This window comes from Cherax quadricarinatus, chromosome 42 (genome assembly GCF_038502225.1).
Source record: "Cherax quadricarinatus isolate ZL_2023a chromosome 42, ASM3850222v1, whole genome shotgun sequence".
NCBI classification, from domain to species: Eukaryota; Metazoa; Arthropoda; class Malacostraca; order Decapoda; family Parastacidae; genus Cherax; species Cherax quadricarinatus.
The window spans coordinates 14,937,684-14,964,747 of record NC_091333.1 but is presented as its reverse complement, the minus strand read 5'-3'; the positions used below and the strand labels follow the sequence as shown (position 1 = coordinate 14,964,747).

At 39.6% G+C, this 27,064-nt stretch overlaps 1 protein-coding gene across 9 annotated transcripts in view; it reads right to left on the bottom strand.

Annotated features, from left to right (window-relative positions):
- Positions 1-27,064, bottom strand: part of Magi (membrane associated guanylate kinase, WW and PDZ domain containing protein magi) — a 379,317-nt gene that overhangs the window by 39,542 nt on the left and 312,711 nt on the right. For all 9 annotated transcript variants that reach the window (XM_070093311.1, XM_070093304.1, XM_070093308.1 and 6 more), the window contains 3 exons: positions 23,231-23,426; positions 21,046-21,165; positions 11,565-11,732 (listed from right to left, as the gene is read on the bottom strand). In XM_070093311.1, the coding sequence (XP_069949412.1) occupies positions 11,565-11,732; positions 21,046-21,165; positions 23,231-23,426 (484 nt within the window). The remainder of the gene's footprint in view (positions 1-11,564; positions 11,733-21,045; positions 21,166-23,230; positions 23,427-27,064) is intronic.

Here is a 27,064-nt window from a genome sequence, read left to right as displayed (position 1 = left end):
TATGGTGTCCCGAGACATAAGACACTCTTGCTGATTTTAATGTGTACCTGCAAGCCAGCACAGTGTGTAAGTTTATTTAGGTACAGGTATACATAAGTATAATTATCAGAGTAGGTAGTAGGTTGGTAGACAGCAACCACCCAGGAAGATACTACCCTCCTGCCAAGTGAGTGTAAAAAGGAAGCCTGTACAGTGGACCCCCGGTTAACGATATTTTTTCACTCCAGAAGTATGTTCAGGTGCCAGTACTGACCGAATTTGTTCCCATAAGGAAAATTGTGAAGTAGATTAGTCCATTTCAGACCCCCAAACATACACTTACAAATGCACTTACATAAATACGCTTACATAATTGGTCGCATTCGGAGGTGATCGTTATGTGGGGGTCCACTGTATTTGTTTTACACGATGGTAGGATTGCTGGTGTCTTTCTTCTATCTCATAAACAGGCAAGATTTCAGGTACATCTTGCTACTTCTCCTTATAGTTAGGTCACACTATACATACATGTACACGTTTATGTATACACACTCATCTGCGTTTTCTATGATTTTGTCTTTATAGTTCTTGTTCTTATTGCTTTTCCTTTTATATACATGGGGAAGTGGAATAAGAATCTTTCCTCCATAAGCCAAACGTGTTGTAAAAGTCAACTAAAATGCCAGGAACAATGGGCTAGTAACCTCTTTACCTGTATAGCCTACTAAACAGAAAAAGAAGAAAACCGTCAAAGTGGGATATTTGAATGTGCGTGAATGTTGTGCGAATGATAAAAAAAGAGATGATTGTGGAAGTTATGAATGAGAAGAAGCAGGATGTCCTGGCTTAAAGTCAAACAAAGCTGAAGGGGGTGGGAGAGTTTCAGTGGGGAGAAATAAATGGGATTAGGTCAGGGGTTTCAAATAGTTAGAGCTAAAGAAGGAGTAGCAATAATGTTGAAGGATAAGTTATGACAGGAAAAAAAGGAATATAAATGCATAAATTCAAGGATTATGTGGAGTAAAATAAGGGTTAGATGTGAAAAGTGGGTTATAGTAAGCATTTATGCACCTGGAGAAGAGAGAAGTGTAGAGGAGAGAGAGAGAGATTTTAGGAAATGTTGAGTAAGTGCATGGGGAGTTTTAAACCTAGTGACAGAGTACTTGTGGCTGAGGATCTCAATGCTAAACTGGGTAAAAAATGTTGTGGAGGGAGTAGTAGGTAAATCTGGGATGCCAGGGGTAAATGAAAATGGGGAGCCTTTAATTGAGCTGTGTGTAGAAAGAGGTTTGGTAATAAGTAATACATATTTAATGAAAAAGACGATAAGTATACAAGGAATTATATAGCACGTAATGAAAGTACTATTTTGTTAGATTATATATTGGTGGATAAAAGGCTGATGGGTAGGCTTCAGGATGTACATGTTTATAGAGGGGATACTGATATATCAGATCATTATTTAGTCATAGCTACAGTTAGAAAAAGAGGTAGATGGGACAAAAGGAAAATGGCAGCACCAAGCAAGAGAGAGTTGAAAGTGTATAAACTAAGAGATGAGGAAGTTGGCGTGAGATATAAACAACCACTGGAGGAAAGGGGGGCTAGTGCAAATATGAGCAGTGGGGGGAAGGTTGAAGAGGATTGGAATAGTTTTAAAAATGTAGTATTAGAATGTGGGGCAGAAGTTTGTGGTTATAGGAGGGTGGGTGCAGGAGGAAAGAGGAGTCATTGGTGGAATGATGAAGTAAAGAGTGTGATAAAAGAGAAAAACATAGCTTATGAGAGGTTTTTACAAAGCAGAAGTGTTATAAGAAGAGCAGAGTATATAGAGAGTAAAAGAAAGGTGAAGAAAGTGGTGAGAAAGTGCAAAAGGAGAGTAGATGATAGTGGGAGAGGCACTGTCAAGAAATTTTGATGAAAATAAGAAAAAATTTTTGGAGATAAAAAAGTTGAGAAAACCTAGGGAATGAATGGATTTGTCAGTTAAAAACAGAGTAGGGGAGTTAGTAGATGGGGAGCTGGAGGTATTGGGTAGATAGTGGGAATAATTTGAGGAACTTTTAAATGTCAATGAAGAAAGGGAGACAGTATTTTCATGCACTGGTCAGGGAGGTATAACATCTTTTAGGAGTGAAGAAGAGCAGGATGTGAGTGTGGGGGAGGTGCGTGAGTCATTACGTAGAATGAAAGGGGGTAAAGCAGCTGGAACTGATGGGATCATGACAGAAATGTTAAAAGCGGGGGTGATATAGTGTTGGAGTGGTTGGTATTTTTGCTTAACAAATGTATGCAACCTAGGTAGTAGGTTGGTAGACAGCAACCGCCCAGGGAGGTACTACCGTCCTGCCAGGTGAGTGTAAAACTGAAGCCTGTAATTGTTTTACATGATGGTAGGATTGCTGGTGTCTTTTTTTTTTGTCTCATACACATGCAAGATTTCAGGTACGTCTTGCTACTTCTACTTACACTTAGGTCACACTACACATACATGTACAAGCATATATATACACACCCCTTTGGATTTTCTTCTATTTTCTTTCTAGTTCTTGTTCTTGTTTATTTCCTCTTACCTCCATGGGGAAGTGGAACAGAATTCTTCCTCCGTAAGCCATGTGTGTTGTAAGAGGCGACTAAAATGCCAGGAGCAAGGGGCTAGTAACCCCTTCTCCTGTATATATTACTAAATGTAAAAGGAGAAACTTTTGTTTTTCCTTTTGGGCCACCCCGCCTCGGTGGGATACAGCCAGTGTGTTGAAAGAAGAAAGAAATGTATGAAAGAGTGGAAGGTACCTAGGGATTGGCAAAGAGCATGTATAGTTCCCTTATATAAAGGGAAGGGGGACAAAAGAGATTGTAAAAATTATAGGGGAATAGGTTTACTAAGTCCTAGGTAGTAGGTTGGTAGACAGCAACCATCCAGGGAGGTACTACCGTCCTGCCAAGCGAGTGTAAAACAAAAGCCTGTAATTGTTTTGCACGATGGTAGGATTGCTGGTGTCCATTTTTCTGTCTCATAAACATGCAAGGTTTCAGGTGTCTTGCTACTTCTACTTGCACTTTGGTCGCACTACACATACATGTACAAGCATATACAGTGGACCCCCGCATAGCGATTTTAATCCGTGCAAGAGGGCTCATTGTTATGCGAAATGATCGGTATGCGAATGAATTTTCCCCATAAGAAATAATGGAAATCAAATTAATCCGTGCAAGACGCCCAAAAGTATGAAAAAAAAAATTTTACCACATGAAATATACATTTTCCTACACACAGAGAGAAGGATACATGCACAATATATATTGTGCATGTACTACTCTACTAAATGAAGAATAAATGACACTTACCTTTATTGAAGATGCAGCAATGACTGATGAGACAGTGTGTCCTGGGAGTGCTTTTTCCTCCTGAGTACTGTAGGTCCTGTTTGGCATTTTCTTCCAGAACAGGCCTTATCACACTGTGTATGCCACTACGATTCTTAAATCTCTCAAACCAACCTTTGCTGGCTTTAAATTCACCAATATGAGCACTAGTTCCAGGCATTTTTCCCTGTTCACCTGGGTGTTAGTCGACTGGTGTGGGTTGCATCCTGGGAGACAAGATTAAGGACCCCAATGGAAATAAGTTAGACAGTCTTCGATGACACTGACTTTTTTGGGTTATCCTGGGTGGAAAATCCTCTGGGGTTAATTGTTTCTTGGTATTCTCAATAAGCCACACCAACAACGGTGCTACAGCAGCAGCAGCAGCAGCTGACAGTGCTACAGCAGCAGCTGACAGTGCTACAGCAGCAGCAGACGATGTTACAGCAGCAGCTGACGGTACTACAGCAGCAGCAGCAGCTGACGGTGGTACAGCAGCAGCAGACGATGCTACAGCAGCAGCAGACGATGCTACAGCAGCAGCAGACGATGCTACAGCAGCAGCAGACGATGCTACAGCAGCAGCAGACGATGCTACAGCAGCAGCAGACGATGCTACAGCAGCAGCAGACGATGCTACAGCAGCAGCAGACGATGCTACAGCAGCAGCAGACGATGCTACAGCAGCAGCAGACGATGCTACAGCAGCAGCAGACGGTGCTACAGCAGCAGCAGACGGTGCTACAGCAGCAGCAGACGGTACTACAACAGCAGCAGCTGACGGTGGTACAACAGCAGCAGCAGCTGAGTGCTACAGCAGCAGCAGACGATGCTACAGCAGCAGCAGACGATGCTACAGCAGCAGCAGACGGTACTACAGCAGCAGCAGCAGCTGACGGTGGTACAGCAGCAGCAGCAGCAGCTATACCACCAATAGTAGCAATGGTTGATTGGGGTTTATTATACAACCTGGCCAGCTCGGAGACACGCACTCCACTTTCATACTTATCAATGATCTTTTTCTTCATCTCTATAGTAATTCTCACCCTTATTGCTGTAGGGTTGGCACTAGAAGCTTTCTTGGGGCCCATGGTCACTTATTTTGCAGATAAAATCACCAAAAACACTGTAATAATACGAAATGTTCCGATTGTATGCTTGGATGTTACCGCGGAGGCTGGCTGGTAAACAATGCCACCGGCGGCACATGTGAGGCTGGCTAAGGGCGCACATTGGACGCGTCTTGGACGAAGAGCGGTATGCGAGGCAAAATTTTTGCGATAAAAGCGAGCGGTATGCGGATTGTACGTTATGTGATGCCGACGGTATGCGGGGGTCCACTGTATATACACACCCCTCTGGGTTTTCTTCTATTTTCTTATTAGTTCTTGTTCTTGTTTATTTCCTCTTACCTCCATGGGGAAGTGGAACAGAATTCTTCCTCCGTAAGCCATGCGTGTTGTAAGAGGCGACTAAAATGCCAGGAGCAAGGGGCTAGTAGCCCCTTCTCCTGTATAAATTACTGAATTTAAAAAGAGAAACTTTTGTTTTTCTTTTTTGGCCACCCTGCCTCGGTGGGATACGGCCGATTTGTTGAAAGAAAAAAAAGTAGTAGTTTACTAAGTATACCAGGAAAAGTGTACAGAAGGGTTATTATTGAGAGAACTAGAGGCAAGGCAGAGAGTAGGATTTAGGATGAGTAAGGAGGCTTTAGAGTGGGTAGGGGATGTGTAGATCACACATTTACATTGAAGCATATAGTGAACAGTATTTAGATAAAGGTAGGGAAGTTTTCATTGCATTTATGGATTTAGAAAAGGCATATGATAGAGTGGATAGGGGAGCAATGTGGCAGATGTTGCAAGTGTATGGAATAGGCAGTAAGTTACTAAATGCTGTAAAGAGTTTTTATGAGGACAGTGAGGCTCAGGTTAGGATGTGTAATGTCACCATGGTTGTTTAATATACACGTATTTATAGATAAATGCCAAGGGCAAAGGGTTAGTAACCCCTTCTCTTGTATAAATTACTAAATTTAAAAAGAGAAACTTTCGTTTTTCTTTTAGGGCCACCCTGCCTTGGTGGGATATGGCCGGTTTGTTGAAAAAAAAAAAAATTATAGATAAGGTTGTGAAGGAGGTAAATGCTAGCGTGTTGGGGAGAGGGGTGGGATTAAATTATGGGGAATCAAGTACAAAATGGGGGTTGACAGTTACTTTTTGCTGATGATACTGTGCTTATGGGAGATTCTAAAGAAAAGTTGCAAAGGTTAGTGGACGAGTTTGGGAGGGTGTGTAAAGGTAGAAAGTTGAAAGTGAACATAGATAAAAGTAAGGTGATGAGGGTATCAAATGATTTAGATAAAGAAAAATTGGATATCACATTGGAGAGAGGGAGTATGGAAGAAGAGAATGTCTTCAGATATTTGGGAGTTGACTTGTCAGCAGATGGGTTTATGAAGGATGAGGTTAACCATAGAATTGACGAGGGGGAAAAAAGGTGAGGTATCTATGGAGACAAAAAAATGTTATCTATGGAGGCAAAGAAGGGAATGTGACAGTGTAGTGGTACCAACGCTCATATATGGGTGTGAAGCTTGGGTTGTTTATGCTGCAGCGAAGAGGCAGCTGGAGATGTCCTGTCTAAGGGCAATGTGTAAATATTATGCAGAGAATTTGGAGTGTGGAAATTAGGAGGAGGTGTGGAGTTACTAAAAGTATTTGTCAGAGGGCTAAGAAGGGTTGTTGAGGTGGTTTGGTCATTGAGAGAGAATGGATCAAAGTAGAATGACTTGGAGAACGTATAATCTGTAGGAGAAGGAAGGAGGGGTGGGGGTCGTCCTCGAAAAGGTTGGAGGGAGAGGGTAAAGGAGGTTTTGTGGGCAATGGGCTTGGACTTCCAGCAAGCGTATGTGAGTGTGTTAGATAGGAGTGAATGGAGATGAATGGTTTTTGGGACCTGACAAGCTGTTGGAGTGTGAGCAGGGTAATATTTAGTGAAGGGATTTAGGGAAACTGGTTAGCCAGATTTGAGTCCTGGAAATGGGAAGTACAATGCCTGCACTTTAAAGGAGTAGTTTTGGATACTGAGAGTTTGGAGAGACTTCTAAACTGTCGTATCTGAGTGCCTCTGCAAAGACAGTGATTATGTGTGAGTGAGGTGAAAGTGTTGAATGATGATGAAAGTATTTTCTTTTTGGTATTTTCTTTCATTTTGGGTCACCCTGCCTAGGTGGTAGACGGCCGACTTGAAAAAAAAAAATGTACCCTTACCTAAATAAACCTACACACTGTGCTGGTGTGCAGATACACATTAAAATCACTAAGAGTGTCTTATTAGTCTTGAGGATGCCATATTAATAATAATAATCACTCTGAGGCACATTGTCGTATATTACGTTAATACATATACACATTTTCAATGATCCATCAATGATATTTTTCAAAATTATGTAATAAACATGCTACGTAACAAATAAACATGATAAATACACCCCACAGTCAGGGCCGGATTACCGCATAGGCAAACTAGGCATTTGCCTAGGGCCCCGCGCATTTGGGGGCCCCGCGGTCCAAGGGGTTCAGGGGCTCATCCAAGACTGCGCACATGGTGCAAGTGCAAAGGGGTCCCTACCTAAAAAGTTCAAGTGTTTGGAGAGTAAAATTGATTTTTAAAAATTAATCAAAACAAAAATAATGAAATAAAATAAGAATAAATAAACCTAACCATAGATGGCAACACTCAACACGCCTTTGTTTACATCAGAACAGCTGTGTTTTCCCGCTAATGGGTGAGTATGGGAGATTCCTCCCCAATTTTCTGTAGTTTATATGATTTGATAGTCTTATGCATGATGCAATGATAACAATAATGGTCAGTGATTTATAAAGGGAATAATAGTGCTGTAGTGGTTATGCTGAATATAACAGGTACATGATGTCACTACTTTAATAGCCTAATCTAGTAATACTATGCTGTCTTGAGTTTATTCTCTTTAAAATGCATGATTTAACAAGATAGTTATAATGGCTGTTGGTAAATGGTTTTGGTTGTCTTGATGTACTTTCCCTATTAAATTTAATCTTAATAGCCAGAATGTATTTAATTAGACCTTAAACAGGCTCACACCGACCACCCCCCTCCCACCCCCAAGCTGGAAGGGGTCGCTTCACTTACCCGTAACTCAAAGGGGCCCCGCCAATCTGAATAGCCTAGGGCCCGGAGACTTCTTAATCCGGCCCTGCCCACAGTAGAATAAATTAACATAAATATGAGGTGCTTTTCTAGTCGTCGGAGTGTCAGAAAAAATAACGTTTTCTCCAGTTCAACACCAAAGAAAATGTATACGCAATAATATTACTGGGGGTAAAGAGAGAGAGAAAGCGTGCATTGTGTTGGAAGCTAAACAATATTGTATTTGTTATTATCATTATTATTATTATTTTTTTTTATTAACACATCGGCCAATTCCCACCAAGGCAGACGGCCCGAAAAAGAAAAACTTTCATCATCATTCATTCCATCACTGTCTTGTCAGAGGGGTTCTTTACACTACAGTTATAAAACTGCAACAGCCCTGCTTCAGAGTGTATACACTGTACTTCCCATCTCTAAGATTCAAGTTCGGCCTGCCAGTTTCCCTGAATCCCTTCATAAATGCTACTTTGCTCACACTCAACAGCACGTCAAGCATTTAAAACCATTTGTCTCCATTCACTCCTATCAAACACACTCATGCATGCTTACTGGAAGTCCAAGCCCCTTGCACACAAAACCTCCTTTACCCCCTCCATCCAACCCTTCCTAGGCCGACCCCTACCCCGCCTTCCCTTCACTACAGATTTATACACTCTCGAAGTCATTCTGTTTTGTTCCATTCTCTCTACATGTCCGAACCACCTCAGCAACCCCTCCTCAGCCCTCTGGATAATAGTTTTGGTAATCCCACACATTCTCTTAATTTCCGAACTATGAATTCTTTGCATTATATTTACACCACACACTGCCCTCAGACATGACATCTCCACTGCCTCCAGCCTTCTCCTCGTTGCAACATTCATTACCCACGCTTCACACCCATACAAGTGTTGGTACAACTATACTCTCATATATTCCCCTTTTTGCTTCCACAGACAAAGTTCTTTGTCTCCACAGGCTCTAAGTGCACCACTCACCCTTTTCCCCTCATCAATTCTGTGATCCACTTCATCCTTCATAGATCCACCTGCTGACACGTCCACTCCTAAATATCTGAATACATTCACCTCCTCCATACTCTCTCCCTCCAATCTTTTGTCGCCTAATCTTTTTGTTATCCTCATAACCTTACTCTTTCCTATATTCACTTTTAATTTTCTTCTTTTACATACCCTACCAAATTCATCCACCAACCTCTGCAACTTCTCTTCAGAATCTCCCAAAAGCACCATGTCATCAGCAAAGAGCAACTGTGACAACTCCCACTTTGTGTTTGATTCTTTATCTTTTAACTGCACACATCTTGCCAAGACCCTAGCATTCACTTCTCTTACAACCCCATCTATAAATATATTGAACAACCACGTTGACATCACACATCCTTGTCTAAGGCTTACTTTTACTGGGAAATAATCTCCCTCTCTCCTACATACTCGAACCTGAGCCTCACTATCCTTGTAAAAACTCTTCACTGCTTTCAGTAACCTACCTCCTATACCATACATCTGCAACATTGCCCCCCTTTCTACCCTGCCAATTGCCTTTTCTAAATCCATAAATGCCACAAAAATCTCTTTACCCTTATCTAAATACTGTTCCTCTATATGTTTCACTGTAACCACTTGGTCTACACACCCTCTACCTTTCCTAAAGCTGCCTTGTTCATCTGCTATCCTCCTCTCTGTCTTACTCTTAATTCTTTCAATAATAACTACCATACACTTTACCAGGTATACTCAACAAACTTACTACCTTATAATTTTTGCACTCTCTTTTATCCCTTTTGCCTTTATACAAAGGAACTATGCATGCTCTCTGCCAATCCCTAGGTACCTTACCCTCTTCCATACATTTATTAAATAATAGCACCAACCACTCCAAAATTATATCCCCTCCTGCTTTTAACATTTCAATCTTTATCTCATCAATCCCAGCTGCCTTACCCCCTTTCATTCTACCCACTGCCTCACAAACTGTCCCCACACTCACAACTGGTTCTTCCTCACTCCTACAAGATGTTATTCCTCCTTGCCCTATACACGAAATCACAGCTTCCCTATCTTCATCAACATTTAACAATTCCTCAAAATATTCCCTCCATCTTCCCGATACCTCTAACTCTTCATTTAACAACTCTCCTCTCCTATTTTTAACTGTCAAATCCATTTGTTCCCTAGGCTTCCTCAACTTATTAATCTCAATCCAAAATGTTTTCTTATTTTCAACAAAATTTGTTGATAACATCTCACCCACTCTCTCATTTGCTCACTTTTTACATTGCTTCACCTCTCTTAACCTCTCTTTTTCTCTCCATATACTCTTCCCTCCTTGTATCACTTCTACTTTGTAAAAACCTCTCATATGATAACTTTTTCTCCCTTACTACTCTCTTTACATCATCATTCCACCAATCGCTCTTCTTCCCTCTTGCACCCATTTTCCTGTAACCACAAACTTCTGCTGAACACTCTAACACGACATTCTTAAACCTACCCCATACGTCTTCGACCCCATTGCCTACACTCTCACTAGCCCATCTATCCTCCAATAGTTGTTTATATCTTACCCAAACTGCCTCCTCTTTTAGTTTATACACCTTCACCTCTCTCTTACTTGCTGCTTCTATTTTCCTTGTATCCCATCTACCTTTTACTCTCACTGTAGCTACAACTAGAAAGTGATCTGATATATCTGTGGCCCCTCTATAAACATGTACATCCTGAAGTCTACTCAACAGTCTTTTATCTACCAATACATAGTCCAACAAACTACTGTCATTACGCCCTACATCATATCTTGTATACTTATAACTAAACCCCTTTCTATACAAAGGTTCAATCAAAGGGCTCCCATTATCATTTACACCTGGCACCTCAAATTTACCTATCATACCCTCTTCTAAAGGTTTCTCATACTTAAGCATTTAGGTCTCCTGCCACAATTACTTTCACCTGGTTCAAAAGTTCCTATACATTCACTTAACATCTCCCAAAATCTCTCTCTCTCCTCTACACTCCTCTCTTCTCCAGGTGCATACACACTTATTATGACCCACTTTTCACATTCGGCCCTTATTTTAATCCACATAATCCTTGAATTTACACATTTATATTTCCTCTTCTCCTTCCATAACTGGTCCTTCAACATTATTGCTACCCCTTCCTTAGCTCTAACTCTCTGATACTCCTGACTTAATCCCATTTATTTCTCCCCCACTGAAACTCGCCTACCACCTTCAGCTTTGTTTCGCTTAGGGCCAGGACATCCAACTTATTATTATTATTATCATCATAATACAAACGTGTGTTTGTTTACAGCCTCCATGTCTCTATCCTCTCTGTCATTTATTCATTCTCTCTCTTGTTTATTTCTATCTCGTTTATTCACTTCTCACCCTACATTAAGACTAGAAATATTTTGAGATAAGTAATGAGTGAACTGTGTATGCATTTTATCGCTCTGAGACACTTTGAATGTTAAATGGATGGGGTGGGGTGGCCTGGCTGGCTAACATACCTATGACACCTGATTTCTTACTATAAATACTATTCCTCTCACCCTACATTAAGGCTACAAATATTTTAAGGTAAGTAATGAGTGTACTATATGAGTATTTTACATTTTTATTGTTTTTAATGCCTACTTCTATTCCTAACTTAACAAGTTTACACTAGCATATATTATCTACCATTTATATGCATTTATAAGTGGGAAAAAAAGGGCATTTCAATTTATGGCGATTTCCGCTTTACAGCGGTAGCATGGAACCTAACCTGCCATATAAGTGGGGCCCTACTGTAATTGTATCATTGAATTTGGGTTTAGTCTTTATTTTACCCTAATTTACTTAGGACTGCTAAAATTCTATATTCTTTTAGGACCCTTTGCATCCATTAATAACACTGGTACAAATGAAAAAAATTAAATCCTGTGCATTTTAACCTTTACTGAATATTTCTGGAAATACTTTTTGCAGAAATGAATGCTCTCATTACTTTGATTTTAAAAAATAAATCACTAACCCCTGGGTGGACCAATAGTAAGAGTGACTGAGTAGCCCGATTCCTTGATGAGGTTGACTATGTGCCCATGATGAAGGGTCTTAATGTCTACACCATTGACAGATAGGATACGATCACCAACATTCAATCGACCACAGCGTTCGGCTGGACTCCCTTCAATTATCCGACCTGCAATGGTTAAAATTATTAGTACACTTAGGTCTATGAATAAAAAAGCTAGCTGATTCAGTCAACTGATTACATACGCATCTCTATATGGAACGCTGTTAATAGATAATGGTGGCGGAGTTAGTGAGAGTAACAACTGTGGGTTACAGATGAGAAAAAACAAGTAAAACAGTGGGAATAAAGACAATACCTTTGCTGGAACAATTCACCAAAAGTCCACAGTCAGGGGAGGAACTTTATGTTCTGGACCACTGTCAAGTCACAACAGTCATGACTTCACAGTGGTCCAGGATGGACCACAACGTCCTCTCCTAAGTGGAGTTTTGATGAAAACAATGGGAAAATAAGAAAATGTTTCAGAAACAATTAGTGAGAAACCTAAGGAAGCATGTGGATGTGTCAGTTAAGTTTAGGAGGAGAATAACGGGGATGAGGATGACTGGTAGTAGTAGCAGTAGTGAGAGAGAGAGACAGATGGATGGATAGAATATTTCAAGAGGTTACTGAATGTAGATTATGAAACAGGAAAATGTATGCCTGGGATACAAAGGAATACGAAGTATTAGAATGTGTGAAAAGTCAGAAGTGGGTAAAACAAAATTTAACTTGTGGAAATGCAACAAGAGTGGCTGGAATTAAGGGCCACATCTACTGGTTTCCTTAACCCTTTGAGGGTTTTCGTCGTACTAGTACGTCTTACGCGTAGGGGTTTTTGACGTACTAGTACTCATAAATTCTAGCGGCCTCAAATCTAGTGGGAGAAAGCTGGTAGGCCTTTATATGAAAGAATTGGTCTATGTGGTCAGTGTGCACAGTCTAAAAAAAATCCTGCAGCACACAGTGCATAATGAGAAAAAAAAAACTTTGACCATTTTTTTTTAATAAATCAGCGACTTTGCAGTGTATTTTCGTATGGTATTTATTGTTGTATTCTAGTTTTCTTGGTCTCATTTTATAGAATGGAAGACATATTACTGAAATTGAGATGATTTTGACTGGTTTTACAATGAAAGGTGCCTTGAAATTGAGCTCAAAGTAGCAGAAATGTTCGATTTTTACCAAACTTCAAAAGTAAACAAATCGTGCCAAGCGTGCAATACACGTCAACTGGTGAGTCTAATATTCTTTCACAAGTGCACCAATAATATTTATACCATTTTTTACACTAATGCAGTAGTCTGCATAACAGTAAATCTTATATTTTTTGTGAGAATAAAAATTAAAAGTGGAAAGCAAAAGAATATAAGAGGGGCCTTGAGACGTGACTAATGACTAGAGGAAATGTCATTTTAGTGCCAGGAATGTCTTTCTTGTTTATTCTGGACCCTATTCAGAAATTGGCATCTTTTGAAATTTGTGTGAAATTGGCAAAATTGCTAAATTCTGACCACTGTACTGGATAGTTGAATTTATAAATGGGTGGTTTCTTGCACCCATTCGATAGAAAAAATGGAGTTCTAGCGAAATATTCATGTTTTTTGTCGACTAGTACAGTGAAATTGGCCGAAAATGGGGCTCAAAGTGGGCAAAATCGCCGATGCGTAAACATCGCCGAGACCGCTAACTTTGCGACAGCATAATTCCGTAAGTTTTCTATCAAATTTCAAACTTTTGGTGTCGTTATGATCGGGAAAAGATTCTCTATCTTTTCATAAGAGAAAATAATTTTTTTTTTTTTTAAATTTGGCCGACCCTGAGAACGAGTTTCGGAGAGGGCCTGTCGACCCTCAAAGGGTTAAAAAAAAAAAAAAAAAAAAAAAAAAAAGTGATTATTGTGCCATTTTATTTGTAAAACACGCACAGTGCCTGGGATATCAGCAGAGGCTCATATCAACCAAATAACCCCTGCAGTCAAGGCTTGCCTGGCAAATCTGAGAGTGTCCTTCAGGAATCTCAACAAAGATGCTTCTTGTCATTTTCTATAATATATGTCAGGCCCATATCCTGGAGTATGCAGCACCAGTATGGAACCTACACCTGAGAAAGCTTGTTAAGAAACTGAAGAAAGTGCAGAATTATACAACAAGGCTTGTTACTGGGTTAAGGGGTATGACCTATGAGGAAAGGTTAATAATAATAGTAATAACAGAACAGAACCAGGGGAGATATGATAACATACAAAATGTTCAGAGAATTGATAGGGACAGAAAAAGTGGTGGAGACAGGGTCCATACATAACCATTAACCCTTTTGCTGACTGTGCTATAGTACTACAGCTTTGACGTCACTGTCAGTGCTGCAGTACTATGCCATGAGTACAGCTCACTCAGAAAAGCTGTGAGCAGTAAATTTGGGCCTAGATATGAGAGAATGGGTCTATGTGAGAAGCGTGCAACATATAAAAAAATTCAGTGCATAATGAGAAAAAACTGCAACCATGTTCTTGTCTTAAAACAGTGATTTTGCAGTGTATTTTCGTATGGTTTTTATGGTTGTATTCTCAGTTTCTTGGTCTCAATTGACAGAATTTAGATATATTACAGAAATAGGGATGATATTGATTGGTTTCAGATTGAAAATAGCTTCAAATTGAGCTTAAAGTAGTGGAAATGTTTGACTTTTGCTGATATTCAAGAGTAAACAAATCACATCACTCGTCCAATACACATCCAACTGGTGGGTCTAATGTGCATTCATGAATATGCTGATATTATTTATACAATAAATCCAATATTGCATAACAGTGCAGTAGGGCTCCACTTTACGGCATTTTGCCTGATGGCATTCTGCTAATACAGACATTACAAATTATGACCAAAACTCTCTATACGGCTCCACCCCATCACCTGACTCTAACACGGTCACCGCAGGCCACCTGGTTTGTTTACATTCTCCTTGAGCACAACTCTCCATTATGTCTGGAAACTTTCCAAAATTTCAAGTGTTTTAAAGTTATTTTATATATACTCTGATATTTATACTTATGTGTACCTGTACCTATATAAACCTACACACTGCTGGCATGCAGGTACACGTTAAAATCATTAAGAGTGTCGTATTAGTCTTGAAGATGCCATATTAATAATGATAACAACAACACAATAATAATCACTCTGAGGTGCATTAAATGTCATACATTATGTTAATAGAGGCATTTTGATTAATCCATGATATTTTTTCAAAATTATATAATAAACACGCTATGTAACATATAAACATGATAAATACACTCCACGGTAAAATAAATTAACATAAATATGAGATGTTTTTCCAGTCATCTTGTCAAAGTAATTTTTTTTTATTATCACACTGGCCGATTCCCACCAAGGCAGGGTGGCCCGAAAAAGAAAAACTTTCACCATCATTCACTCCATCACTGTCTTGCCAAAAGGGTGCTTTACACTGCAGTTTTTAAACTGCAACATTAACACCCCTCCTTCAGAGTGCAGGCACTGTACTTCCCATCTCCAGGACTCAAGTCCGGCCTGACGGTTTCCCTGAACCCCTTCATAAATGTTACTTTGCTCACACTCCAACAGCACGTCAAGTATTAAAAACCATTTGTCTCCATTCACTCCTATCAAACACGCTCACGCATGCCTGCTGGAAGTCCAAGCCCCTCGAACACAAAACCTCCTTTACCCCCTCCCTCCAACCTTTCCTAGGCCGACCCCTACCCCGCCTTCCTTCCACTACAGACTGATACACTCTTGAATTCACTCTGTTTCGCTCCATTCTTTCTACATGTCCGAACCACCTCAACAACCCTTCCTCAGCCCTCTGGACAACAGTTTTGGTAAACTGTTGTCAAAGTGTTGGAAGCAATAACGTTCTCTCAAGTTCAACACCAATAGTATTACTGGGGGTAAATGTAGAAAATTATTCCTTTTGTATGCCTTCACTCAGTGTTATTCCTCTTAAAAATGGTGTGTTGCATGAGAATGGGAGTGTTTCTCTTTATTTATTCTACTTTACCAATGTGGAGACAACTGTACACAATGTAAGGCGTTTGTATTATGGTATAACATTTACAGACATGGGAATAAACGTGTATCAAATATAACCAGATGCATTCGTCTGTTTGCTTACATACTCTGCGGCTCTGTCCTCCCTCATATACTCGTTCTTTCTCTCTATTCATTTTTATATCGTGTATTCACTTCTCACTCTACATTAACCCCTTGACTGTCACAACCCCCAATCCTAAGGTGTCTCCTGGTGTTGCAAAATTTAAAAAAAAAAAAATTATTTTTTCTTATGAAATGATAGAGAATCTTTTCCCGATTGTAATGACACCAAAAAGAAAAAAGAAATTTGATGAAAAACTGACGGAATTATGCTCCTGCAAAATTAGTGACCTCTGCGATATTTACAAATCGGCGATTTCGCCCGCTTTGAGCCTTATTTTCGGCTAATTCCATTGTTCCAGTCAACCAAACTCATAGCTATTTCTTTAGAACTCCGTTTTTTCTATCGATTGAGTACACGAAACTGCCTATTTACCAATTTCAACTACCCAATAATGTGGTCAGAAATTTGTAATTTGGCCAATTTCACAAAAATTAAAAAATATGACAATTTCAAAATAAGGTCCTGAATGAACAATGCAGACATTCCTGGCTCTAAAATAACATTTTCTTTGTTCATCAGTCATGTCCCCAGGCCCCTCTGATATTACTCTTGCTTTCTATTTTGAATTTTTATTCAAACAAAAAGTAGAAGATTTACTGTTATGCAGACTACTGCAATACTGTAATAATTGTATAAATAGCATCAACCCATTCATGACTGCATATCAGAATGGCTAGTTGGACATTTATTGGACAATGACATAATTTGTTTACTTTTGAACATCGGCAAAAATCAAACATTTCCCCTAATTTGAGCTCCATTTCCAGGTTCTTTTTATAGTAAAATCAATCAAAATCACCTCTATTTCTATAATATGTTTTCCATTCTATCAAATGAGACCAAGAAAACGAGAATACAACCATAAATACTATATGAAAATAGACCACAAAGTCGGCATTTTAATTAAAAAAAGTGAGTTTTTTTTTCTCATTATGCACTGCATGCTCCAGGATTTTCTTTATATGATGCACACTGACCACACAGACCCATTCTCTCACATGTGGGCCTACCAGCTTTCTCCTGCTTGATTTGAAGCCGCTAGAATTTGAGTATACGTATATACGTCAAACACGGTACCTCGTAAGACGTATAAACAGTGGACCCCCGGCATACGATGGCATCGCGTTACGTTAAATCTGGCATACAATACATTTTAACGCAAAAATTTTGCCTCGCCTCACGCAATTCGTCCGGGACACGTCCCACGTGTGGCCTCAGCACCAGTGTTCACAAGCCAGCCAATGGGGTCGCATCTACGCATACATTCAGTACATTTCACATTATCCCAGTGTTTTTAGTGCTTGTAACTACAAAGTAAGTCACCATGGACCCCAAGAAAGCTTCTAGTGCCATCCCTGTGGTAAAAAGGGTGAGAATTAGTATGGAATTGAAAAAAGAGATTAAGGAAATGTGTGCAGAGTGGCTTGAAGTGCAAACCTTTATGGATGAAAATCACCCTCACACAGCTATTGCAAGCCGTGCTGGTGACTATTACAATGACAATGTTGTGAATCACTTTAGACAAATCATAAAGGAACGAGAGGTACAGAGCTCTATAGACAGATATGTTGTGCAACAGAGGTCCAGTGACTCTCAAGCTGGTCCTAGTGGCATTAAAAGGAGGAGGGAAGTAACCCCGGAAAAGGACTTGATACCTCAAGTCCTAATGGAAGGGGATTCCCCTTCTAAACAATAAGTTCGACACTCTCCCCTCCTCCCATCCCATCAATCATCACCAGATCTTCATTAAAGGTAAGTGTCATGTATTCTATTGTTAGTAGAGTACTACTAACTGTGCATGTCTTCTTCAGTTTGTGTGCATTAAACTTAATATTTCATGTGGTAAAACTTTTTTTTCTTACTTTTGGGTGTCTCGCACGGATTAATTTGATTTCCATTATTTCTTATGGGGAAAATTAATTCGCCTTACGATAATTTTGGCATATGATGAGCTCTCAGGAATGGATTAATATCGTATGCCGGGGGTCCACTGTATACGACCGAAACAGTCAAAGGGTTAAGACTACAAATATTTTAAGGTAAGTAATAATAACTTCTTTTTCTTACTTTTGGGTGTCTCGCACGGATTAATTTGATTTCCATTATTTCTTATGGGGAAAATTAATTCGCCTTACGAAAATTTCGGCATATGATGAGCTCTCAGGAATGGATTAATATCGTATGCCGGGGGTACCTAGGGATTGGCAGAGAGCATGTATAGTCCCTTTATGTAAAGGGAAAGGGGACAAAAGAGATTGTAAAAATTATAGAGGAATAAGTTTACTGAGTATACCAGGAAAAAGTATACGGTAGGGTTATAATTGAAAGAATTAGAGGTAAGACAGAATGTAGGATTGCGGATGAGCAGGGAGGCTTCAGAGTGGGTAGGGGATGTGTAGATCAAGTGTTTACATTGAAGCATATATGTGAACAGTATTTAGATAAAGGTAGGGAAGTTTTTATTGCATTTATGGATTTAGAAAAGGCATATGATAGAGTGGATAGAGGAGCAATGTGGCAGATGTTGCAAGTATATGGAATAGGTGGTAAGTTACTAAATGCTGTTAAGAGTTTTTATGAGGATAGTGAGGCTCAGGTTAGGGTGTGTAGAAGAGAGGAAGAATACTTCCCGGTAAAAGTAGGTCTTAGACAGGGATGTGTAATGTCACCATGGTTGTTTAATATATTTATAGATGGGGTTGTAAAAGAAGTAAATGCTAGGGTGTTCGGGAGAGGGGTGGGGTTAAATTATGGGGAATCAAATTCAAAATGGGAATTGACAGTTACTTTTTGCTGATGATACTGTGCTTATGGGAGATTCTAAAGAAAAATTGCAAAGGTTAGTGGATGAGTTTGAGAATGCGTGTAAAGGTAGAAAGTTGAAAGTGAACATAGAAAAGAGTAAGGTGATGAGGGTATCAAATGATTTAGATAAAGAAAAATTGGATATCAAATTGGGGAGGAGGAGTATGGAAGAAGTGAATGTTTTCAGATACTTGGGAGTTGACGTGTCGGCGGATGGATTTATGAAGGATGAGGTTAATCATAGAATTGATGAGGGAAAAAAGGTGAGTGGTGCGTTGAGGTATATGTGGAGTCAAAAAACGTTATCTATGGAGGCAAAGAAGGGAATGTATGAAAGTATAGTAGTACCAACACTCTTATATGGATGTGAAGCTTGGGTGGTAAATGCAGCAGCGAGGAGACGGTTGGAGGCAGTGGAGATGTCCTGTCTAAGGGCAATGTGTGGTGTAAATATTATGCAGAAAATTCAGAGTGTGGAAATTAGGAGAAGGTGTGGAGTTAATAAAAGCATTAGTCAGAGGGCAGAAGAGGGGTTGTTGAGGTGGTTTGGTCATTTAGAGAGAACGGATCAAAGTAGAATGACATGGAAAGCATATAAATCTATAGGGAAAGGAAAGAGGGGTAGGGGTCATCCTCGTAAGGGTTGGAAAGAGGGGGTAAAGGAGGTTTTGTGGGCGAGGGGCTTGGACTTCTAGCAAGCGTGCATAAGCGTGTTAGATAGGAGTGAATGGAGACGAATGATACTTGGGACCTGACGATCTGTTGGAGTGTGAGCAGGGTAATATTTAGTGAAGGGATTCAGGGAAACCGGTTATTTTCATATAGTCGGACTTGAGTCCTGGAAATGGGAAGTACAATGCCTGCACTTTAAAGGAGGGGTTTGGGATATTGGCAGTTTGGAGGGATATGTTGTGTATCTTTATACGTATATGCTTCTAAACTGTTGTATTCTGAGCGCCTCTGCAAAAACAGTGATAATGTGTGAGTGTGGTGAAAGTGTTGAATGATGATGAAAGTATTTTCTTTTTGGGGATTTTTTCTTTTTTGGGTCACCCTGCCTCGGTGGGAGACGGCCGACTTGTTGAAAAAAAAAAAAAAAAAAAGTAATAAGTGTACTGTGTATGCATTTTATTGCTTTAGGGCACTTTAAACATCGTATTATATTACGTGAGGGTGGGGTGGCCAGGCGGGCTACCATACCTGACTTTCTACAAATAAATACTATTCACTTCTCACCCTACATTAAGACCATTAAGACTAGAAATATTTTAAGGTAAGTAATAAGTGTACTGTATATGCATTTTATCGCTCTAGGGCATTTTAAATGTCGTAGTATATTATATGTGGGTGGGTTGGCCAGGAGGGCTACCTTACCTACCATACCTGACTTCTTACAATAAATACTACTCACGTCTCACCCTACATTAAGACTACAAATATTTTGAGATAAGTAATGGGTGCACTGTGTGTGTATTTTACTTTTTATTGTTTTTAATGCCTAGTTTTATTGCTAACTTAATACTATATGTTAATGTAAACTTATTATCTGGCATTTATATGCATTTATAAGTGGGAAAAAATGGAGTTCTGCTTTCCGGTGATGTCCATTTTCCAGCAGAAGCCTGGAACCTAACCTGTCGTATAAGTGGGGCTCTACTGTAAATCTTTTTTTTTTTCCTTTGGGGAGGGGGGGGGGTAATAAAAAATCAATATGGAATTCATGTGTAAATCCTGGCAATATAACTAATGAACAGAGGAAATGTTATTTTAGTGCCAGGAATGTCTTCACTGTTTATTCTAAACCCTATTTTGAAACTGGAATATTTTGAAATTTGTGTGAAATGGACCAAATTACCAATTTCTCATCACTACTGGGTAGTTGAAATAGTTGACTGGGCAATTTCTTGTGCTCGATCAATAAAATGGAATACACACTAGCAAAACAGCTAAGAAGTTGGTCAACTGGAACAATGTAATTGACCTAAAATAGGACTCAAAGTGAACAACATTGCTGATGTGTAATTATCAATTTTCCATCAAATTTTGTATTTTCTTTTATTACCTTCAGAAAAACATTCTCTACTATTTCATAAGAAAAAATAACAAAAAAAAATTTTTTTTTAAATTCTTGAATATTATGGACAAGTTTCAGATCGGGATCTGGACAGTGGAAGGGTTAATAGCAGGTACTATGAAGCTCATGAGGGTATGAGAGATGAATCTGTGAAGCAGCAAGCTAAGGGGAGGGGCCAGGAGCTAAGACTCGACCCCTGCAGCCACATATAGGTGAGCACGTATGCACACGCATGCACACAAAAAAAAAAATTCACAAAACATTAATTATAACTAAGGAACTGGTTCTTTTTATGAAGAGCAATATACACATGTAAATGGCATATTAAAGCCACAGCTAAGAAAAAATAAATGTGAAGCCTACCTATTGTAGAGCCAGACTTGGTAACTGATGATATTATGACAAAACCAAAGCCTTCATTTTCTCTTCTTGTTACTGTCACATCATAGGGAAACTGCATTTCTAAGGATCTGTTGTGGAGTTCTGTAAAAGTAATTTGCTAGGTAAGAGGAAAGCTTGCAAAAAATTCAATATTTTTGTTTAATTTCTTCTATTTATTTACCCTATATACAACTTTTCAGAATAGAAAAAATACACAGTTGGAGAGGCAAACCCACAAAGTGAAAACAACAAATAAGGTGAGTACTGTATATTTCAGCCTACAACTGAGATCCTCTTTAGCAGACTGACATGTTTACATGGGATACAGCCAATGCACACAGATTGCCTGACCTACATTATGTGATAAAAGTCAGGGTGAGAAGCAAGGACAAGTGGAGGATCAAGGTCAAGTAGGATAAAAAGTTAGGTTGAACTAAATAATGTGTAGGAAGAAGACTTCAGGGCATCACGTTTCCACTGTACCCTGAAATTCTGAAATTGGTCATTAAGTAATTGTAGCCTTAACTTTTACCTTCGATGAGTTTCAAGAGTTTTTCTACAACTGGAACCCTGCCTGGGGCCAGGCTTGTCTGGTGCTTGCCTGGTCAACCAGGCTGTTGTTGCTAGTGGTCCACTGGCCCACATATCCATTTCAGCCTGGTCGATCTGGCACTCGGTGGAGATACTTGTCCAGTTTTCTCTTTCAAGATTTCTACACTTGTCCCAGCAGTGTTTCTGATATTTTATGGTTTAACAGTCTGAGACCACAGATGTTGGTACAATGTTCTATTGTTGTGCCTACAGTGCCCATTCCATGCTCCTTACCCCCCATGCTTGCACCACCTTTACCCCAAACACTTGCCCTCACCTCCATATCTTCACTGACCTGTCCTTACTCATCCCCTTACCCACACACCTGTGCCCATCTGATTATATGCTCAAGTGCCACATGGAATGTACATTTGGTGAAGGGAACACAGGACAGCAGGTACAGCATGCACCTATGGGCCAATTTCACCCCATTGCTCAGAACTTCAATTACTCTTCTTCACCCAGTACCCAGTTCTCACTAGTTCACACACTCCCACCCACTAGCTTGCAAACTCTCATCCATATGTTCTCACTCCTACACACACACTCCTGTGCATTCTCACCCATATGTTCCAACCTGAACATCAGCCTGTGGGCACACTGATGCCCATCCACACTCCCCTGCCCAAACCAATGCACCCTCACCCAACTTTACCATTACTCCTTGCTATTTAATGGCAGTATGTATGCACTTCACCCACATCCTTCTAGTCATCCCCTCAACCACACATTCATTTTCTCTACACTTCCATCTGTCACCATGTCCACACCCCTCCCAGATCTCATGCCCCTCATGGACCTAACTCTTAAACGGGTCAAGAAGGTAAGGACAAATCAGTGAGTGATGCAGGCCTTGTGCTGTGGATATGGGCTGGCAGTTGACTAACAGACTCCACCATGTAAGCTGATTAATACAGCATATTCACCGAAAATCTTCCACAATTCTGCAAACGTGTTAACAGATCACCCTATGTATTATTAGTTGCAATCTATGGAAGAATTCCATATATACCAGGTACAGCAAGAGTGGTTCATTTATTCACTTATTATTAACACTAATTTTATTTGGGTATGGTGCATAATTATGTTGACTAGGTGTTGCATTTTCAAAGTTCAAGTAACTATGCTTGCCCTTCAGTTGTTTCTTCCTGGACTTAACTTGGTTCCGGAACCTAACCTTTCGCTATTTAATGTAATTCCTGGACTTGACTCAACACCATGTGATGTAGGTCAGGTGTCCTGGGTATATATTTTGTATTCCTTTTGCACTTGTTGGTCTGTCAAAGTCTCTCTTACTTACTGGCCTAAAATATAGAGTAACTCTTAACTTCTGTTTTGTATCTTCCATTTGGGTCACCTTGCACTAGTGACCAGTGTTTATTACACTTCTTTTATAATTTAAATACACACATCATAAACAGTGGTAATAATAAAATAACAAGAAAGTGAATAGAAAGCATAATTTTTTAACTAAATAAATGGAATACTAAATTATAAAATACCAACAATAAAGTATACATACATTACAACTAAATATACAGTAAATATTCAATATATTTTTTTAAGTAAGACACACCAGTAGGAGTATGAGTTCGACGTCTTAAGGTAAGTGTTACTCTGCCATGAGTCGCTGCTGCTGCCATGAGTTGTACAACGTGGTGGTGACTGGAACCTAACACCATCTCTCCATCAACACCAATGATTTCATCCCCTGTAGCAACACTGCCATCCTGATCTGCTGCTCCACCAGGGACAATGTGACCTATAGATACCTTAAAAGAGAATAAGGGCATTCATGTTTGTGTTCTATTCACCTGTCTCAAAGATATCATCTTGATAATTGCACAATGGCATTAAATGATGGATAGATAACCAATACAAGGCAAAATACTCAGTGTTATTATCCCATGTAAGAAAGTTAGTCAGGGCTGAGTTTAGACATGGTGAGGCCCTACTAAGCTAAGGAAAGCTATAAAGGCCCAATCTGTCAAGTGTTAACAGAGAATTAGTGTGTGTAACAACTGAACTTCCCAAGAATGCTGCCAAAATGCACAACACACTTATGTAGGGCTGGGATGGCTACTCCATTATAATGTTTAAAATATACGTTTGGAGAAGTTTAAAGATATAAGAAAATAATACTGCAGATTCATTCCCAGTGACAACGTATTTAATTCCATGGCGTAAAATACTATTGTTAACTTGTAATTGCCAGATGCTGGAATGTAATTTGCATTTAAATTTTTACAGTAAAAGTTATTTTTTTAGAATCTCAGCATTTTATCCTGCACAGTTCTTATCCAATAAATTTAGTTTCTTTTTGTTTATTACTTATGCATTTTTATTTTATTTATTTTTATTTTTAAGAAGTTGGTCGTCTCCCACCAAAGCAGGGTTACCCAAAAAAGAAACACTTTCACCATCATTCACACATAATCACTGTCTTTGCAGAGGCACTCAGATATGATAGTTCAGATGTCATTCAAACAGCAAATATCCCAAACCTCTCCTGTAAAGTGCAGGCATTGTACTTCCTACCTCCAGGATTCAAATCCAGCTAACCATTTTCTTTGAATCCCTTCACCAAATATTACCCTGCTCACCCTCCAATAGCTTGTCAAGTCCTAAAGCCATTCGTCTCCATTCACTCCTAACAAACTCACACTTGCCTACCATATATTCAAGCCTCTTGCACACAAAACCTCTTTTACCCCTTCCCTCCATTCTTTCCTAGGATGACCCCTACCCCTCCTCCCCTCCACTACAAATTCATACACCTTCCAAGTCATCTTGTTTTTCTCCATCCTCTCTGAATGACCAAACCACCTCAACAACCCTTCCTCAGCCCTCTGAATAATAGTTTCAGTAATTCCACACCTCCTCCTAATTTCCATACTATGAATTCTCTGCATAATATACCACACATTCCCCATTGTGATACAACTGTTGTAACTGCTGTATATTAAATTTTATAAAAAATACATTTATAATTGTTGATAATTAATGTATGAAGTGTATTAAGTATGGGTTCAGAGCTGGCTTTAGGCATAAGCAAATGAAAAATTAATTCTGAAATCTTGAGAAGCCTCTTCAGACTGTGAAGCCCTAAGGTGTAGCTTGGTTAACTTTTGCTTAAATTAAGCACTGGAAATAGTCAGAAAGTCTCTTACTAGTGGTGATGGCCAATGCTTATAGAACCTCACTCTCAAACACTGCCTTACAACTTCAGTGTTCACAAGTACTTAAGCAGATATTTCTGCAGTCGTGGGGTGTCCAAGAATGTTTTCTCCTGTTCCATATTGAATGTCTTCTTCAAACCCAGAACATGAAGATGTGGGTGGAGGTTGTTTAGACAAGTTACTCCTTATGCAACATTAGCATCTTTGATTTGTTCTTTCTTTGCCAGGATGGATGTAATTGTTGATTTATTCTTGCTGTACATCCTGGCAAGTTCCACCACCTTCATATCATTTTCAAACTTTTCTATCACTTCACGCTTAAATTCTATGGTGTTTCTCACTTTCTTTACCACAGGATCGCTGTATAGCCCTTGTGGCTTAGCTCTTCTTTTTGATTATTATAATAATAATTTACCACACTAACTTTCTTTGGAGCCATGGTTACTTATTTCACAGTTGTACTGCAAAAAAAAAACAAAAAAAAAAACACTAAAAACAATGGAAAACAAGCGAAATGTTTGGATGTATGAGCAGAAGCTTCCACTGAGAGATAAAGCCAAACTGACGCACAAGTGGCTCCAGCTGGCGGATGGACGCATCCCAAATGGCCGATAACTGAATTAACGGCCGATAACCGGGCGCTGAAAAACTGGCCGATAACCGGGGGTTCACTGTATATTGAAATAAACAGAATATAGAAAATCAGCTCTAAAATACATTATTTAGGTATAAATACTGGTCAGAGAGCCTGTCATAAGTCCGAGGCGTCGATAAATGAGTACGTCCCTAAGTGAGGAGAGGCCGTATACTACGACATTCAAAGTGCCCTAGAGCAATAAAATGCATATACAGTACACTCATTACTTACCTTAAAATATTTGTAGTCTTAATGTAGGGTGAGAGGGGAGTAAGCGAGATAAAAATGAATAAACGAGAGGGGGGGGGGGAAGAGAGAGAGAGAGAGAACAAGTAAGAGGACAGAGCCACAGAGTACTGAGAGAGAACAAGTAAGAGGACAGAGCCACGGAGTACTATGTAATCAAACGGACGATTGCGTCTGGTTATGGTTCATACACATTCATACAAACAACTTGCATTGTGTACAAGTTGTCTCCACAGTGGTACAGTAGAATAAATAAAAAGCAACACTTCCATTCTCATATAGCATCATGTTTAGAAGGAATGATGCTCTGACAAGTTAGTACAGAAGAATAAATAAACAGCAACACTCCCATTGTCATGCAACACACCATTTTTAGAGTGAATGATATAGGATAGCACTGGTTTGGTAATAGAGTTGTGGATGAGTGGAACAAACTCCCAAGTACCATCATAGAAGCTAAGACGACGTGTAGTTTTAACCCATTAACTGTCCAAACGTAGACCTACGTTCTTACTGCCAGCACTCCAAAGGTAGATCTACATTTGAATTTTCCTGCCTTCAAATTTGGCACAATTGGCCTAAGATGCCTGGTCAGCATAGAATGGGTCTTAACCCTCGGTGTGTGCAGTATTAAAAAAATCTGGGACCACTTAGTACCTTGTGGGAGCACCAGTTCAATTGCGCACCAGCTAGAGCAAACAGCGTGGCAAATGCCAAGGATTCAATGATGTCATGTCGTATTAACACTCCCCTTTTAACCCTCAAACCAACCAAAAGTAGATATATCTACATTGACGTGCGTAGCGCTCAGACCTTGATATTCTCCATTTGAAAGCATGTAAAATCGGACGCAGATCTACGTGCGGAGCACTACGCACGTCAATGTAGATCTACGTTTGCACAGTTTAAGGGTTCAGAGGAAAGTGTCATCCTGCCAGAATGACCTATAACCTATGCCTTAAGTAAAAAGAAAAGATTCTGGAACTATAATTTCGGCAGGCTGGCTAGCCAGCAGCTGGCCAGCCACTTGGCTCTGTCTATCTCTCTGTCTGTCTGTATCTATCTCTATCTCTTTGTCTCTATCTCAGAGGAACACATGCGTAAATACAATTACTATACATAGTGCAAATTACCTAGGATAGCCCAAAAAATCCAGACAAATTGACATACTGTGCTTGTAGATAGTGATCGTGTGTAATAACAGTTGGTTCATGAGCAACTCTGACAGATAGACAGACATGTTTATTTGTTTTCACTGTTACACATAAAGTGAAGGCTCATCAAATGTCACCACTGTCATTAGTGGGGTGATAAGATAAGACTAGCTCATCAAATGTCACTATTATCA